General features: G+C 61.6%; 1 protein-coding gene across 6 annotated transcripts in view; it reads right to left on the bottom strand.

The window, feature by feature from the left end:
- The window catches only part of SH3BP2 (SH3 domain binding protein 2), a gene marked incomplete at its 5' end in the record, with an annotated part of 45,852 nt that overhangs the window by 20,366 nt on the left and 9,188 nt on the right, over positions 1-16,298 (bottom strand). For 2 of the 6 annotated variants that reach the window (XM_081229278.1, XM_081229276.1), the window contains 2 exons: positions 712-851; positions 1,855-2,018. In XM_081229278.1, coding sequence (XP_081085404.1) covers positions 712-851; positions 1,855-2,018 — 304 coding nt within the window. Of the gene's footprint in view, positions 1-711; positions 852-1,854; positions 2,019-7,372; positions 7,536-16,298 lie in introns of those variants that run through there. The other 4 variants (XM_081229277.1, XM_081229281.1, XM_081229280.1 and 1 more) reach the window with 4 other exon arrangements.

A 16,298-nucleotide genomic window follows, 5' to 3' on the forward strand; every position in this document is an offset into this window, starting at 1 on the left:
GGCGGCTCATTTACAGCCACTCCTTGGAGGCTCCCTGTTCAAAGAGGAGAGCAGACCAATCGGAGCCCACAGAGAAACCAAATCAGTCGGCCTGGGGCACCTCAACCAGGCAGCACAGGGCCAGGGAGTCCCTGGCAAAGGGCACAGCTTGAGCAAAGGCATGTCGGGACGCTCGTGGCTGGTCAGAGGGGTGGGCAAGGCCCTGATGCTCTTGGGCTTCAGTGTCTCGAAGCCTGGGCATCTCCCAGGCCTGGGGGCTCTCTCCCTCTCCCAGCCTGCTGTCCTAGGCACCAGAGCCCCGGTCTCATGAAGCTCTGGAGGTCCAGCACCCAGATGGCTGTTGGCCTGGTACGTGAGTTCATTGCAGACGGAGTGACTGCCTGACTCGCTGAACACCCACCTGATAAGGCGAGGGCACCTCCCAGGCTGAAGCTCCCTTGTCCAGCTGGTCAGCACTGTGCACCAAATGTCCTCCTATCTCCACCCGCTGCACCACCCCAGACCCTTCCACAGTCCTGGGGGCTGGGAAGGCCAAACTCAGGGCCCCGAGGGGGTGCCGGCAGGGAGAGAAGGGAAACTCTGGAGGGCCCACCAGGTAAGGAAGGAAGGAAGAAGCTCAGAAAGGAAGGGTGCTTGGCCAAGGAGGTCCAGTGGGGCTCAGCCCTGTCCCCACGTCCTCCCATTGTGCTCCCCACCACCCAGGGGACTCACATTTGAGCAGCTGCAGCTGGGTGCCGCCCTTCTTGTGCAGGTAGCCAGCCTTGGCCACACCCCCAGGCATGGTCAGCAAGTTCTGGGCACCAATGGCCTTCATGGGGACGGGCCAGTGCATCTCCTCGGCCGCCATGAAGCTACAATAAAAAGGGAAGGGGACATGTCTCAGCCAGGGGTGGGAGCCGCACCCTCGCCAAACAATCCTTTGGTGGGTTGGCTGGGATCCACGCAGTCTCCCAGTCAGCCTGGAGCATCGTTCGGGCAGGGGCCACCCAGTGCACAGTCTCCAGGGGCAGGCTGCCTGCCTCAGGGTTAACCCAGGCCCGCAGGGCCCTACATTCCAGGCCCGGCTGTAAGGCCCCGCCGCTTAACAGCCTCTTACTCATGTTCCAGCTGCTCTCCCAGAAACCTGGCAGGTTCTTTCAGTTTCACACTTCCGGTCTCTGCCTGGAATGACTGCCACCCCTCCTCACACGGAGAACTCCTACTCGTCCTTCAAGACCCAGATTCAGACTCCCCTCTTCTCTGACGCACCTCAATGCCCAGTCACATTCGGGGCCTCCCGCACCGCACCCCTGGTCCCTCTGAACAGCACCCACCCACCCCGTACTGTTTTATCTAGTGCCTGCCCGCACCCCACCCGGGGGTCCGTCCGGGGGCCCCAGTGGAGTTGGAGGAGCAGTTCGGGTCACACCCAGAGGCCCAGCCTTGCTGGAACTCCTGCCCCATCCCCAAACACACACACACAAAGAAAACCACTCCGCTCTCAGCAAACCGGCAGGCTCCAACAGATGTTTACCGCCTCCCGCCTCCCCGGACGCCTGCTCCTCGGCCCCTGCCCAGGTCGCTCGGGCTGCCCGCTCCAGCTCCACCTGCGCACAAAGCCACCCCTCTGGCCTGCGCCCCAACCAACAGTGGAGCCTCCGACCAAGCGCGCCACCCCCGCGCCCGCCCGGCGGCCCGCACCGGACAGAACCCCGCGGGCGTAGGGAGGAGGGGGCCCCGCGCCCACCCGCCCCGGGAGGTGCTGGCAGACGGACAGGCCCCCGCCCCGTCCGAAGCCCCCAGACCCGCTGGAGCCGGCCCCCGCCCGCCTTTGTTCCCGCCGGAAGCGCCGGCTCGGTCCGGCTCGGTCCTCACAGTGTCCACGCGGCGGGCACGGCCGGTTTCGGGGGATCGGCCCGCGCCCGCCTCCCCTGCGCGCACCGACACGGAATCGGGCCGCGCGCCCGGGCCGCCGCCTCGCCCGCGGCGCCCTCCTCCCGCCGGCTCCTGGCCCGCGGCCGCAGCCCCTCGCCCTCCATGCCGCCGCGCCCCCCGCCCCAGCCCCGCCCCAGCCCCGCCCCCTGCCCGGCCGCCGGCTCCGCCCCTCGCAGGTGAGGCACCGCCCCGCCCTTCAGCCCGCGGGGCCTCAGTTTCCCCGCCGGCCGCTGCGAGGGTGGGGGTGCAGGGGCGCGTGGGCGCGGGGCGGACGCCTGAGGGGCCGCCCGGAGTCTGGAAGCCATGGAGGCGAACGGGCAGCCGGCCTCACGGCCCCGCGCGGCTGGAGGGCCCCCGACCGCCCCCACACCCGGGCTCCAGCCCCTCCGGCTCCTGGCGGCGGAGACCTCGGGAAAGTGCCTCCTCCTCCTCCCGGAGCCCCAGCCCACAGCTCTGTCAAGGGTGAGTGCGGGCCGCCCCGCCTCCCGGGGCTGAGCTGGAGTTGAAGCGGGGCTGGCTGGCGAGTTTCCCCTCCCCTCGCCCCCCGGGGCGCGAGCACTCAGGCTCCCGGGCGGGGCTGCCGGTCCTCCCTCGTTCCTCCCCCGTGGCCTCCTCTGGGCGGGCTGCGTCGCCTGTCTGACCCGGGATTCCTTGCAGGGGTCAGGGCTCCGGTCCTTGGCAGCTCCACTTGCCTGGAAGGATGTGGGCACCTCTCCCAGGAGCCCCCTAGGCTGGCTACAGGCTGGCCTCCCAAGCATGCTGCCGTCTCTACCTCCACTTGCATACAGGCTGCCACCGAGATGGGCCACCTGCAGCAGAGGGTGGGTCTAACAGCTTCCGCCCTGCTCCCACCCAGCGGGAGGTCCCTGGTTTCCAGGCCTCTGCCTCAGACCAGCGCTCTGGCCCCTTCCCGCTGCAACCAGCCCCTGCCTCTCATGCCTCTACAGCAGCCTCCCTACACTGAGGCTCCAACCAGCCTCTGTGCCTGTTCCCAGTGCCCTTGCCAACCCCACGCGCCCAGCATTCCCAGCCCTCTAGGCTGCCTCCTCGCAGCCCCCTGCCTGTGCCCCCCTCCACCACCTCCGGGCAGCCCCACCCCACCTCCTCTCCTCAAGTCCCTCCCTGGCCTCCAGTCTCTTTCCTCCATCACCCTCCCCTCAGCACAGGCTCCAACACACATGCCATGCCCATCACTGCTCTGTTCTAAAGCTCAAGGACCTGCTCATGTCCAGCTGGCCCTTCCGGATCCAGCCCCTGTGGACCTTTCTCACGGGCTGCCCTCCAGCCCTCCACCTCCCGTGCGTGTGCCTCTGCACCAGCCAGGCCCGTGGCTCCTGTTACTCAAATCAACCGTGCTCCCCCCTTCAGGCCTCTGTCCACACTGTTCCCACTGCCTGCTGTTACAACTGAACTAACTCACCCTCAAAAGAGTTGGTTCAAATGAACACCAGTCCTTCACAGACTCTTCCCAAAACCGAAGAGCAAGGCATTCATTCTATGAGGTCGGCGTTACCCTGATACCAAAACCAAAGACCTCGCAAGAAAAGAAAACTACAAAAAAAAAAAGAAAAGAAAAGAAAACTACAGACCAATATCCCTATGAATGTCAGCGTAAAGTTCCTCACCAAAATACTAGCAAACTGAATCCAGCATCATATAAAAAGGATTCTACACCATGTGGGATTTATCCTAGGAATGCAAGCTTGATCTAACATTCAAAATTCAAAAAATGTGGGGAATTGCCTGGTGGTCCAGTGGTTAGGACTCAGTGCTTTCACTGCCAGGGCCTGGGTTCAATCCAGGTGGGGGAACTAAGATATCGAAAGCCTCACAGCACAGCCAAAACAACAACAACAAAAAAACCAAAAAACAAAATTCAAAGCAGGTAATACATTATATCAATCGAATAAAGAACAAAACCCACATGCTTATGCTGATAGATGCAGAAAAAGCATCTGACAAAATGTGACAATCTGTCATAATAAGAGCACCCAACCAACTAGGAGTGGGAGGAACCTCCTCAACCTGGAAAGGATATCTATGAAGAACGGAGAGCTAACATCATAAACAATGGTGAGTGACTGAAAGCTTTCCCCTACAAGCAGGTACAAGGCAAGGACATCAGCTCTTGTCACTTCTATTCAACATTGTACCAGAGGTTCTAGCCAGGACAATTATGCAAGAAGAAGCAATAAAAGCTATGCATGGGCTTCCCTGGTGGCGCAGTGGTTGACAGTCCGCCTGCCGATGCAGGGGACGCAGGTTCGTGCCCCGGTCCGGGAAGATCCCACATGCCGTGGAGCGGCTGGGCCCGTGAGCCATGGCCACTGAGCCTGCGCGTCCGGAACCTGTGCTCCACAACGGGAGAGGCCACAACAGTGAGAGGCCTGCGTACCGCAAAAGAAAAAAAGAAAAAAAGCTATGCAGGTTGGGAAGGAAGAAGTAAAACTATTCAAAGATTAGATGATTAGAAAATCCAAGGGATCCACTAAAGAAAGAATGATTAGAACTGATAAACAAGCTCAGCAAGGTGGCAGGATACCAGATGGATATACAAAAATCAGTCCTATTTCTCTACACTAGCAACGAACAATCCAAAAATGGAAGAGAGTTAACTCAAATGTCCCCTCTTTCAGGTGGTTCCACCAGCTCAGGTCCAGCACACAGGGGGCACCCAGGCAGTCCCAAAGGAGGTGTAGAAATGTTGACCCCGCTGGGTGCTGGGGAATACAGGTTGCCTGGAAGGCGCAGGAAGCTGAAACAGAGCCCCACCCTGCTCCATCGCCTCCTCCCCCATCTGTAAGGAGACCTGGCATCTGTGTGGGGCAGGGGGTGCCAGAGGCAGAGCTGAGGACAGATGGGGCCCACCCCGCGTCCTGGCTCCACACCTGAGCGAGTATGGGGAAGGAGCCGGGGCAGCCCATGGTCCCACCCTGGTCAGCTCGGTGGCCAGGCAGGTGCAGGCCTGTGAGGGGCTCAGTCTCACCTGGCCACCGTCCCTCTGTGGGCAGGAGGAGGGCTCTTGGGTGTCCACGGGCTGACCTTGGGTGGGGAGGGTGGGCTGTGGCAGGCCTGGTCGTGCTCCACCTTCACCTCCCCTGGGAATGTCCCTGCTTCAGGGACAGACACCGACATCCACCGCCCCTCTCCAGAAGATGAACCATCGAAGGGGAAGCTCATCCTGATGGCCGGATATCCTCTGGCTGCCCGGCCCTGCCCGGCACCACTGGGTGAGCTGGGTTGGGACCCGCCCAGGAGCACGGTGCCAGGCACGCTCCCCAGTCTCTGCTCCGTGCCCACCCCCACCTTCTCTCTCAGCTGAGATTGGTCTGTGTGACCCAAGGCCCGAGGCTGCAGGGGTGAGGGAAGAACAGGCCAGGGAAAGCCTCTCTTTCCCACAGAGACAGCCCCGTTGGGCTCCAAGAAGCGCAGGCTCTGTGGCTTCCACCTGCCTTGGGGCTGCGAGCCTCCGGGGCGTGTGGTCATCCCCTGCACAGGCCCACACATGAGCCGTGGCTCCCCACACTCGGTCATTGTCACAGACGGTACACCCAGACAGGATGTGTGCATGAGCCACACGGCCCGAAGGCAGAAGGTTCTGTGTGTGCACATCAGTGTGTGTGCACACGCGTGTGTACCGGTGTGAGCCTGTGCACCAGGTTGCCTGGAAGGCACAGGAGGAAGGCGCTGGAGGGTGGGGTTCCCTCAGCTCTCCTCTCCCACACCCGCAGGTGCGGTCTTGGCTGTGGTGAGGGAGCTGGCACCTCGTGGGACCACAGGATCAGGGTTCTGTCAGTGGTGACCAGGCCACCCATGTGTGGGAGCTGCAGGGTGAGGGGGGCCTGGGGGGTCCCAGCCCCGACGGAGAGGAGACCAGGTACCCCAGTGCACTCACTCACACCTATGCACACACTCACTCATCATAGGTCTGCATGCACACTTACTCACACCCGAAGACACACTCACATACCCACCTGCATATAATCATACACGCACATGTACACACATGCATTCGCACATACACATGTACTCGCTCACACAGGCTCACACGCATACGTATGCACACACTCATCCGCACATGTACATGCTCACATTCATTCTTTTTTTTTTTTTTGCGGTACGCTGGTCTCCCACTGCTGCGGCCTCTCCCGTCCCGGAGCACAGGCTCCAGACGCGCAGGCCCAGCAGCCACGGCTCACGGGCCCAGCCGCTCTGCAGCACGCGGGACCCTCCCGGACCGGGGCACGAACCCGTGTCCCCCTCATCGGCAGGCGGACTCCCAACCACTGCGCCACCAGGGAAGCCCTCACATTCATTCTTATACATACACTCATTTTCACACATGCCTGCTTGCACTCAAATGTACTCATACACACACACTGACTCACGTGTATATTCACAAACACACATACACACACACACACACACACACAGCCTCCAGGGGCTAGCAGGACCCTTCATGGGTGGCCCCAGTGCCCTGGGCAGGCAGCTTGGGCACAGGTCAGAGTAATCATCACTACCCCACAGCCCTGCACTGGTCCAGAACCAAGTCTGACCCGACAGCTCATTAAACCCCACAGGCGTTGCTTTACCTCCATCTCACACTAATAAACAAGCTCAGCAAGTTGTCAACTCGCATGGAGCACACCGGGCACTCACCGTGGGGACCAGACTCTGTGCTTCTCGAGGACCACCCCATGTCACCATCCTAACAGCCCCTGACGTGTGAACCTGTGTCACCCCCACGTCACTGATGAACACACCGAGGCTCGGAGAAGCTAAGTAACTCAGAAGTCATATAGCCAGTGAAGAGTGGAGCGCTCAGCCTGTCCCGCCTGCCACAGAGCGGGCGCTAGGTGGCGCTGGAGGGGCGGGGCCCCGGCGCCTCTCGGTTCCGTCTCTCCTTTCAGTTTCTCCTCCCCCTTCCTCTTCCCAGAATCTTTCTCCATAAAAGAATGAAAACCAAAAATCTCCAATGAAGGCCAGTGACGAGCCATGCCAGAGGGAGGGAGGGAGGCACGACCTGGGCTGGGGTCCCTGAGCCCCTGAGGCTCTTCGGCTCCCTGCGGGACCCCCCAGCACTGCGCTCCCAGGGCAGGCAGGCAGTGGGGGCTCACACAGCTCTCCGTGTCCCCGCAGTGCAGGCACGGTCACACTGACACACCATCACACTCACACACGCACACACACAATGTGTGTGTACCCAGGACCCAAACGCCAAGGCCACCCAGGCAGGGCAGCACATGACCAGGGGGCGGGGTTGTCCTCTCTGGGCTCCCACTTGTCCCGTCCAGCTGAGGGCTCTCCTCTCGGGGGCCCAGGGCCAGCGTCCTGTGCGCCCCACCGCGGGCCCCGTTGAGGGGGGCTCTGACTCCACACGGGGCCTCCCTGAGCGGCTCTACAGGTGCTGGGCCGGCACCACCTCCCGAACCCCCAGCCCCAGGGCCGCCCTGCTGACCTGGTGGCACTGACCCAGCACATGACTGTCTTTCCGCCTGGCGACGGCTTGGGGGCAGGTGTCCTGGAGCCCAGGAAGGCCATGTGGCTCAGGGGCCACGGGGCGGGGCTTCAGCCGGCCTCCCCCAGGCAGGCGCGGTGCGGTGCCCCGCGCAGCCCAGAGTGCCGGGCCGGCTACACCCGCGGTGCCTCCTACTGACAGCCGCCTGCTGCATCTGGGGCCCGTGGCCTCCAGGGCTTCCTCCCCGCCCAGGGTTTCCTGTTGCCGGGCCCCTGGGCAGCCCCGGGTAGCCAGCACTTCCTGCCTTCCACCCGTTGAGGTCCTGAGGCCCAGCGCTGTGCCCAGTCAGTGCCGTGTGGCCTGCTGGCTTTGGGCCATGCCCACTGTGGTCAGAAACCACAGGTCGCCAGGCCCTGGGATGAGGCCAGCTATGCCCCCCGGGAGGCAGCTCCCCGCCGGTCCCCCCTAGGGACACCTCTGTACGTTTGACTTCTTCCCAGCAAATCATTGAAGCCCCAAAGCCCAGGGCGCCAGGCCTGGCCTCCCTGACCCCAGAGACAGCCACACAAGAAGTCGGTGCTTACGCCCCGCACGGGGAGCTCACTTCTACCCGGGCGTGCTCCCACCACCACCACGGGCGCCACTGCCCAGCTCTGCCTTCAGAGGCTACACAGAGCAGCTGTACCTCTGGCACCAGAGCCTTCTGCGTTTCAAGGTGGCCACCTCTCTGCCCTTTGACACCAAGGGACCAAGGGATGGGTTCCGAGCCTGGGCCCAGGCGTCGGCCCGTCACCTTCCCTCCGTCCCCCAAGCCTTCTGCCCCACCCCATCCCCCCATGCCAGGCACAGCCACTCTCTGCTGCCTCTGTGAACACCTGGCTGGCTAGAAGGCACTTACAACCCCCGTGGCAAAGCACGGTCCTGTCACCACTCCTTGGTCCCTGACTGGGTCCCTCCCAAGCCTGCTCTGCCCCACCAAGCCGGGCTTCCTCCCCCCGCCAGGTCCACAGCCAGGAAGCTGGGAGCAGGCATTCAAGCCCAGGCTGCTTGGTGCTGAGCCCCCAGGCCCCCTGCCTCTCCTCCCCTGAGCTTGGGTCTCAAGGTCACACCTCGCCCAGGGAGGACAAGACCAGCTGGAGGAAGGAGTGCTTTGGGGCCACGCCACGGCAGGATTTGAGGGTGACAGAGGCCACAGACTACGGGTCCTCAGGCATTGCAAAGGCCTTGTCCTGCCCGCCAGGTTTCCCAGGGCATAGCCCCACAGCCAGCTGTGCCAGTGCCTAGTCAGCCTGCATCCCTGCGTGTTGGGGCCTGAGGGAGGCCGGCCCTGGGCTGGGGGCCTCCATCTCCCACTGTGTGCACAGCACCAGACCCCTGCCAAGGCCCCCGCACCACCCGGGGGCCAGTCTGGGGTGTGAGACTACCTGCTATCTCCTGGAGGATGGGGAGCTGGGGCTTTTGTGTGCGAGCTGTCCTCAGGGCGGGACCCTGGCCTCCGCAGCCTGTGTCAGCCTCAGTGCCCTCGGTGGCCGTGGGCAGGCCATGCCTTCAGGAGAAAGCTGACACAACAGATGGACGGGTGGTGGCAATGGGGAGGTTCAGTGGGGCCCCCTGCCCTTCCCCTTCGCAGCCTGCCCAGAGTGGGGAGAGGGCTCCCAGTCAGACTCAGCTGGGCACACCGCCCACCTCTATCCTCTGCCAGCTGTGGGCCTCAAGCTACTGACTTAGCCTCTCTGAGCCTTAGTTTCTTCATTGGTGCTGAGGATTGAGATAAAATAGCAGGTTAGGAGCCCCTGGGGCTTGGGCGGCCAGGACAAGCCAGTGGAGCAGTTCTGGGACGGGGCAGGCGCTTCAAGGGGCCGTGAGGTCCAGAGGAGGTGCCCAGCAGGCACTGGATCAGGGGAGGCCTCCAGATGAGGGGCCAGGTTTGACTGAGAAGGAGTTTGCTGGGGCAGGGGTGGCCTGAGGAAGTCAAAGTCCAGGCAGCAAGTGGCCAGAGCCGGGGGAGGCTGGGGGGTGGCGGGGGGGAGGGGGAGGGTGTGGGTACAGGCCTGCAGATGAGAACTGCCCGGAACCGGGAGCCCACCGGCTCTCCCTGGGACATCCCATCCCTCACTGGAGAGACAGAAGGATGGATCAGGAGGCCTGGGGTCCAGGAGCCACAGCCTCCCCTTGCCCCTGCCCCAGAAGGGCCACCAAGCACTATCGACAGCAGAGGTGGAGTAGGCAGAGGGCCACACCCGCTGGAGCCCTGGCTCAGCACTAAGATGTCATAGGGTCAGTCACAGCCCGAGCAGAGGAACAGGGGTCTCCGTGGAAGTCAGACCTACGGCGGCTCCTTCCCCAACCCTACTCCCTCTGGGAGTCTGAGGTCAGGATTCCGGGGCTGCTTTGTGACCTCTGAAGGCCCCACCACTCCAGGCCTCCTGTGCCCTCCCATCTCCCGAGGCAGCATTTCATCCCTGCAACAAATAACGCAGCGATTCACATTCCTCAAACAGAGGACATTCAGGGCCCCTCCTTCAATAGTCTTCCACCCCACCCTCCCCAAGTTGCAGCTCTTCCCCCAGCTCCCAGGGCGGCTGCCTCTAAATTCCAGGCTTGGGGACCACCCACCATGCCAGACGCAGCACACTTAGCAGGCTGAGTGGGACTAGACTAGCAGCGGGGCAGGGGCCAAGAGTCGGCCTGAAAAAGAGGAAGGGAGAGCCTTCTGCGTTCCTAGGGTCCTCAGCCTGCTCTGGAGCCAGGCAAAAGCCCAGGCAAATGCCCACCACCTCTGCAGCAGGCCATGGAGCCTTCCCCACCCTGATGCTCACAGCCCACTCACCTGCGGTGACCATGGGGATGTTAGGGTTCAAAGAGCAGGGCACTGGCCGGGCCGATGGCCAGGGAACAGAGGTGTGGGGACTGGAACCACGTCCCTGGGAACCCCAGCCCGGTGTCTCCCGCAGTCTCCCAGAGCCTTGTGCCTAGTCCGGTGCCCACCTGTCACCCTCATGCCAAGGAGGGTCTGCCAGGCTCAGGGAGGGCCCTGGGCCCAGGGAAGGGTGGCTGGCACCTCCACTCGTGAAAACCTCAAGCTCTCAAAATAAGATGCTTTGCATCAGTCCCTCACAAAGGGCCCAGGGCCACCCACAGCCAGCCTGGGACCTACATACTTAGTCCCCACCCTCCCGGGCCAGGGCCACGAGCCCTTCCCCTCTCTGAGCCGCACTCCTCTCTGCACAGGTGCTGTAACCTGCCTTCCTGCGCAGGGCTGCAAGGATTCCCGGGAATTTGGTCCTGGGTACCATCCAGCTGGGCAGAGGGAGCGGGTGGCATAGAGGGCAGGGTCCTGGTCACGGTCATCCAGTGTAGTGGGCTGAATGGGGGCCCCCAGATACTTATGTCCAAGTCCTAGTCCCTGGGAACTATGATCCTGACCTTATTTGGAAAAAGGATCTTTGCATATGTAATTAAGGATCTCACCACGGTTTAGACAGATGGGCCCTAAATCCAACAACAAGCATCCTTATAACAGACAAAAGAGGAGGGGGAAAAAAACTCAGAAAAAGAGATCAGACTTGTGGTTACCAGAGGCGGAGGGTGGAAGGAGGAGGAATTGCAGGAAGGTGGTCAAAAGGTACAAGCTTCCAGTTATGAAATAAATAAGTCCTGAGGGTGGAATTGCAACACGGTGACTGTAGCCAACAGTGCTGTATGATATGCAGGAAAGTTGTAAAGAAAGTAAATCCTAAGAGTTCTCATCACAAGGAAACATTTTTTTCCCCTTTTTTCTTTTCTTTTTATTGTCTCTGTATAAGAAGATGGATGTTAGCTGAACCTATTGTAATCATCTCACAATATATGCAAATCAACCATCATGCTGTGTGCCTTAAACTTAAAAATAAAAAGAGAGAGAGAGTGAAAAGACACAGAGGAGAAGGTGATGTGAAGACAGAAGTAGAGATTGGAGTGATGTGGCCATAAACCAAGGAAGCCGAGGGCTGCAGGCAGCCACTAGAAGCTGGAAGACAAAGAAGGAAGGAAGGATTCTCCCCTGGAGCCTCCCATAGGAGCATGGCCCTGCTGACACCTTGATTTTGGAGTCTGGCCCCAGGACTGTGAGAATAAATTTCTGTTTTTTTCAGCCCCCAGCCTGTGGTACTTTGTTAGGGCAGCCGTGGGAAACTATTTCACACGGGGACTCGCCGAAGTTCTTCCCCTGGATGAACTCACAGTCAGTTTGAAGTCCTGGGTGTGCCAGCAGGGTGAGGCTCGCTCTGTGTGAGGCCCCCTGTGGGCATCCAGCTGGATAGGGTAAATCTGAGTGGGCTTCCACAGCCTCACCACCTCCCACCCTTCCCATGCACGGGGTCGGAGGCCACACCCAGCCTACACCCACCAGACTTGCTGGGCTCACCTCCTGACCCTGGTTCCCACCCCTGGCCAGCCCTTCCTTGGCTCTGTCCAGCCATTTCCACCACGAAGCAGAGGCCAGGCTGGTTCCCTGGCTGAGCATATGGGGTCTGGCCCCTGCTTGCTGCCCTGAGCCCTCAACTCTGGGCCTGTCACACAGGGCCACCGTGCCCCACTCTGAGTACGTGCAATCTTCTCCACCTGGAAACTATATTCTCTCCAACAAATTCTCCTTCATCCTCTGAAAACAGAACCATCTAGAACCTCATCCCCTCCTCTGCAATCTCCAAGTCAATGGCACAGCCTTGCCCACCAGGGTGTCACATATGTATGTATCCCTAGCACTCCCCATGGGCCTGGGTCCCACTGAATCCCCAGAGCCCGGTGCCTGGCCCACAGAAGGGGGCCAAGAGCCCGATGGATGGGTAGACAGATGGGTTCAGCATCACATCTACACACACGGCCATACCCCTGATGTGGCTATACCAGCACATGCCTGGACTTCAGAGCCAGAGTGAAGCACTAATCTGACCCCCACCAAGAACTGATGCCCAGTGGCTGTAGCAAAGTCCCATGGCCCCAGGACCCCCGCCTGGTGAGGTAAGCCGCCAGCCAGCGCTGGGTGAACACTGGAGTCTGCTCATTGCAAAACAGAGAACAGGCCAGCATCCCCCGAAGACAGCAGTGTGCTGGGGTCTAGGAGGCCCCCAGGGGCTTCTCAGGGCTACCCAGGGTGGAGGCGAGAGGCAGTCCAGTCACTCCTGTGTCGGCGGCAAAGGGAATTAGGGGAAGTGCAGAAATAAGCCCACATGCACAGATGCCCACATGAAGCCTGGGCTTCGGAGGGTGGTGGCCAAATAGGGTTTCTACTCTGGGACCCTCGGCCCTCGAGCTCTGTCCCCATAGAGGACTCGTAAAGCCCACGTATCGGGCTTCCCTGGTGGCGCAGTGGTTGAGAGTCCGCCTGCCGATGTAGGGGACGCAGGTTCGTGCCCCGGTCCGGGAAGATCCCACGTGTTGCGGAGCGGCTAGGCCCGTGAGCCATGGCCACTGAGCCTGTGCGTCCAGAGCCTATGCTCCGCAATGGGAGAGAGGCCACAAAAGTGAGAGGCCCGCGTACCACAAAAAAAAAAAAAAAAAAAAAAAAAAGCCCATGTATCCCTGGATGCCCCCCACCCCGCCCCATAGCAAGTTGGGGCCCTCGTCTCCAGGCCTGGTGTCTCTGCCTCTAGCAAACATTCCCAAACTGGGCAGCATCTCTCAAGGGCCGGGGCTGAGGGCTGGATTAGCCTGGGGAGCAGAGCTGGGGCCCCTCAAAGAGTCGGGGCCGCTGCACACCCCACACCAGGTGCGGGACACACTCAGCAGAGCCCTGGGGAGGAGGGAGCTTGGGGCCTGGCTAGCATGTGGGTGGGAGGGAGAATGGCTGGGCAGGGGCTCCAGCCCCAGGGTCCCTGTCCTTGGATACGGCCATGGTGGGGTCAGTCTGGGGGAAGCATAGGTTAGCATCGTCACTCTCTTGACTCAAACCACAAGCCAGCAGAGGCGTTTCAGGATTCACACTTCAGTTCATCACAACACTGACAAGTTTCCACTTTTCAATTGCTTGAGGAAAAAGCTCTCCAGAGTGCTGACGTGTGGGCCGGGTCCACCCCCGCGTTCCTGGCCCCCCGCCTGCCCGGGGATGCTCACTGCTGGGCATCACAGCCGGCGCAGGCACCGCAGGTTCCCAGCCCCGCCCACCAGGACAGGGCTGCTCCACCGCGGGACCTTGGTAGGCAGGACGGCGCAGTGGTGATGGCACAGGCTTCCTTGGGGACTGGATGGGCTCAGTCCTAACCTTGTGGCCCACAGCTCCTGTGCGGGGCTGTCCTGAGTACCACGGGGCATGGCTGGGGGGCAGGGTGACTCCAGGAATTCCGTCGGCCACGCCGTCATCACCGTCACATCAGGAAGGGAGAGCGCTCTCCTGAACCGCCCCTGCTCAAAGCCAGGCGACACCTTCCCATCCTGCCCCCGTGGGTCTGGAGCCCCGAGTATTCCCGTCTCCTTGCTCACCACTGGCCCCATCTGAGCCACACTCGCAGGGTTGAAAATTCCAGCAGAAGGTGACGGACACCTTTGCCCAGTGCTGTGCTTGGCCTGGAGCGACATCTCCCTTCCCCTTGGTCCCACCCCTGCCTCCTCCGCCCCACGTCCAGACCCACTACCTGCACACACAGCCCCTGCCCTTCTCCTGCGTAGGCTCCGCCCACGGGCAGGGCCACACTGACTGCGCATTTTCAGCCTATCTGTTGACTCTCTGACCCTCCTTCGACACAGCTCGATGGGGGGTGACATGACAGCCACTCCTTGTGTCTGTCCCCTGCAGTGTCCCCAGCATGAAGCTGGCCTGGGCACCTCCTGCAGCAGGAACAGATCCCACCTCGTTAGCTGGACACTCCCGACTCCACATGGGGTCCCATCACGGAGCTCCTTCACTGAATGAAACCGTTCATCTCTCCCTAAGACCCCCCACTGCTCCATCCTTGGGGGGCCTCTGGCTGCAATGACAATGCCTAGTGCGGGGGCTCTGCCACCCACTGAGCAAGGCCTGGACACCCCAGGAGTGACCTCGGCCAGGCACTTGACCTCTCCCAGTCTCACTGTCCTTGTCCACAAAGCGACCAGCAACCGGCACCGGCAGAGCAGGTATAGGGCCTGGACAACGCACCCTCACACCCCGAGCGCCCGGTGGGCTGAGCCCCAGGCAGACCAGGCTGCCCGACACTGCTGCCCATCCTCCAGGGGCCAAGGGGGTGTGGCTGGGCTGGAATCTGCAGAGCCCCGTTGTCAGGTCACCCAGAAGGGGACAGACCGTCTCCTCTGAGGTCACTCCCAGCAGACGAGGAACACACAGATGGCAGGACTTCCCCAAACCCAGCCTGCTCCACCCTCTTCCCGGCGGCCACCGTGCATGCTCCTTGGGTCATGTCACCGTGGCTTCCTCAGCACTCCAGAGCCTGGCCCTCAGTGGAGGGTCTGGTCTCTGACAGCAGCCCCAGGCCTCAGGAGCACAGGCTACCACCAGCCAGACCCTCCTGGGGACATATGTACATGTCACATCCTGTGGGGACAGGTCCCCACTTGCTGAAGCCAAGGCAGGGGGGGTCACAAAGGCTGGGGGCGCTTTCCTGTCTATGGTCCACCTCTTGTGACAGGAGGGCCAAGTCAGTGGGCCAGGGCAGGGGGCACCCTCTGGGAATAACCGCCCAGTGCCAAGCCGTCAGCCCCCATGGCCCACTCAGTCCCCAGCTGCCCGTCTCCTGCTCTCCCGATGAGGAAGCTGAGGGTGAACGGGCTGCAGCAGTGGCCACACAGCCAGCACCACCCATGTGGCCCAGAGCCGGGGCCACTTCACCCACCACATGCAGCCTGGCACTTCCCGCCAAGCCTGGGTCTCAGGGGCATGAGGAGGAGGAGCCCCAGGGCCTACTCTCAGGAAGGATGCCAGCTCCCACCCGGCAGAGAACCCAGCAGCCCAGAGGAGGGCTCCAGGTTCTGGCCAGAGGCTGGGGCACACGGGGCTGGGACACCCGGCCTGGGGACGCGGGCACCTGCCAGCCTGTCCTCGTGAATTCAGAGTCTGCTTCTGTTTTACACGTATCCCCAGGGCCCAGGGGGAGCTGGTCAGGAGACTGTCCCAGCCACAAGCCCCCACCCTGAGCCCTGTTCACCGCTGCCACCGGTACTGGGACAGAGGGAGGCCATCAGGGCATCGCCACCTGTCAGCAAACGCCGCACCCTTCACCCCCGGATCCAAGCTGGGCTCCCGATCTGCTGGGGAGGTAGCCACCTCTGACTCACATCCTTGTGACAATGCTTCCACCCAGATGGGGTGACACATCAGCCAGCATCCGCACGCCATAGCCAAGCAAGATCACACGGAAAGTGTCTTGAGTAGCAAAGAGCTTGTGCAAAGGGCCTGGGGTTGGGGTGAGAGGAGGCATCCAGAGAGACCTGGCCCCACTGCTCCTTGCAGGAGCCGAGGGTGGAGGCCAGAGGCTGGCCCTGACAGGCACGCTGCAGGGACACTTGCTGTCCACCGGTGCCAGGCCAGGGCAGCTGTACGAGCCCTCCACACTGGCAACCACCTGCTGGGGCGTCTCAGGGTAGGCCACCAGGGGCACTGACCTTGACACCAGTAGCATCTGTTCCTTTACTCATCTCTTTAGGATCTTTCGTGCCATGGTGGCCTCCCTCAGACCACAGGAACCAGAAAGTTCCTGAGTACCTTACAGCATTTCCCCAAGTCAGGGCTCCCGGGTCAGGGCAAAGGGCATCAGGACCCAGGGGCATGAGGTGTGGCCCCGCAACTCAGCTCCATATATCTCTGGGGGTCCCTGGACCACTCACTCACCTAGGAACCTGGTTCACCAATTGTCCAACAGTGTTTTGGTCTCCTGCCCACCCTGCCACAGGCTGGAGCCCGTCAAGGCCAAGTCCATACCACAAGGTCCCTTCCCTCCTTCTCTTCACTTCAGCA

This window comes from Mesoplodon bidens (genome assembly GCF_964165515.1).
Source record: "Mesoplodon bidens genome assembly, chromosome: 1".
NCBI lineage: Eukaryota > Metazoa > Chordata > Mammalia > Artiodactyla > Ziphiidae > Mesoplodon > Mesoplodon bidens.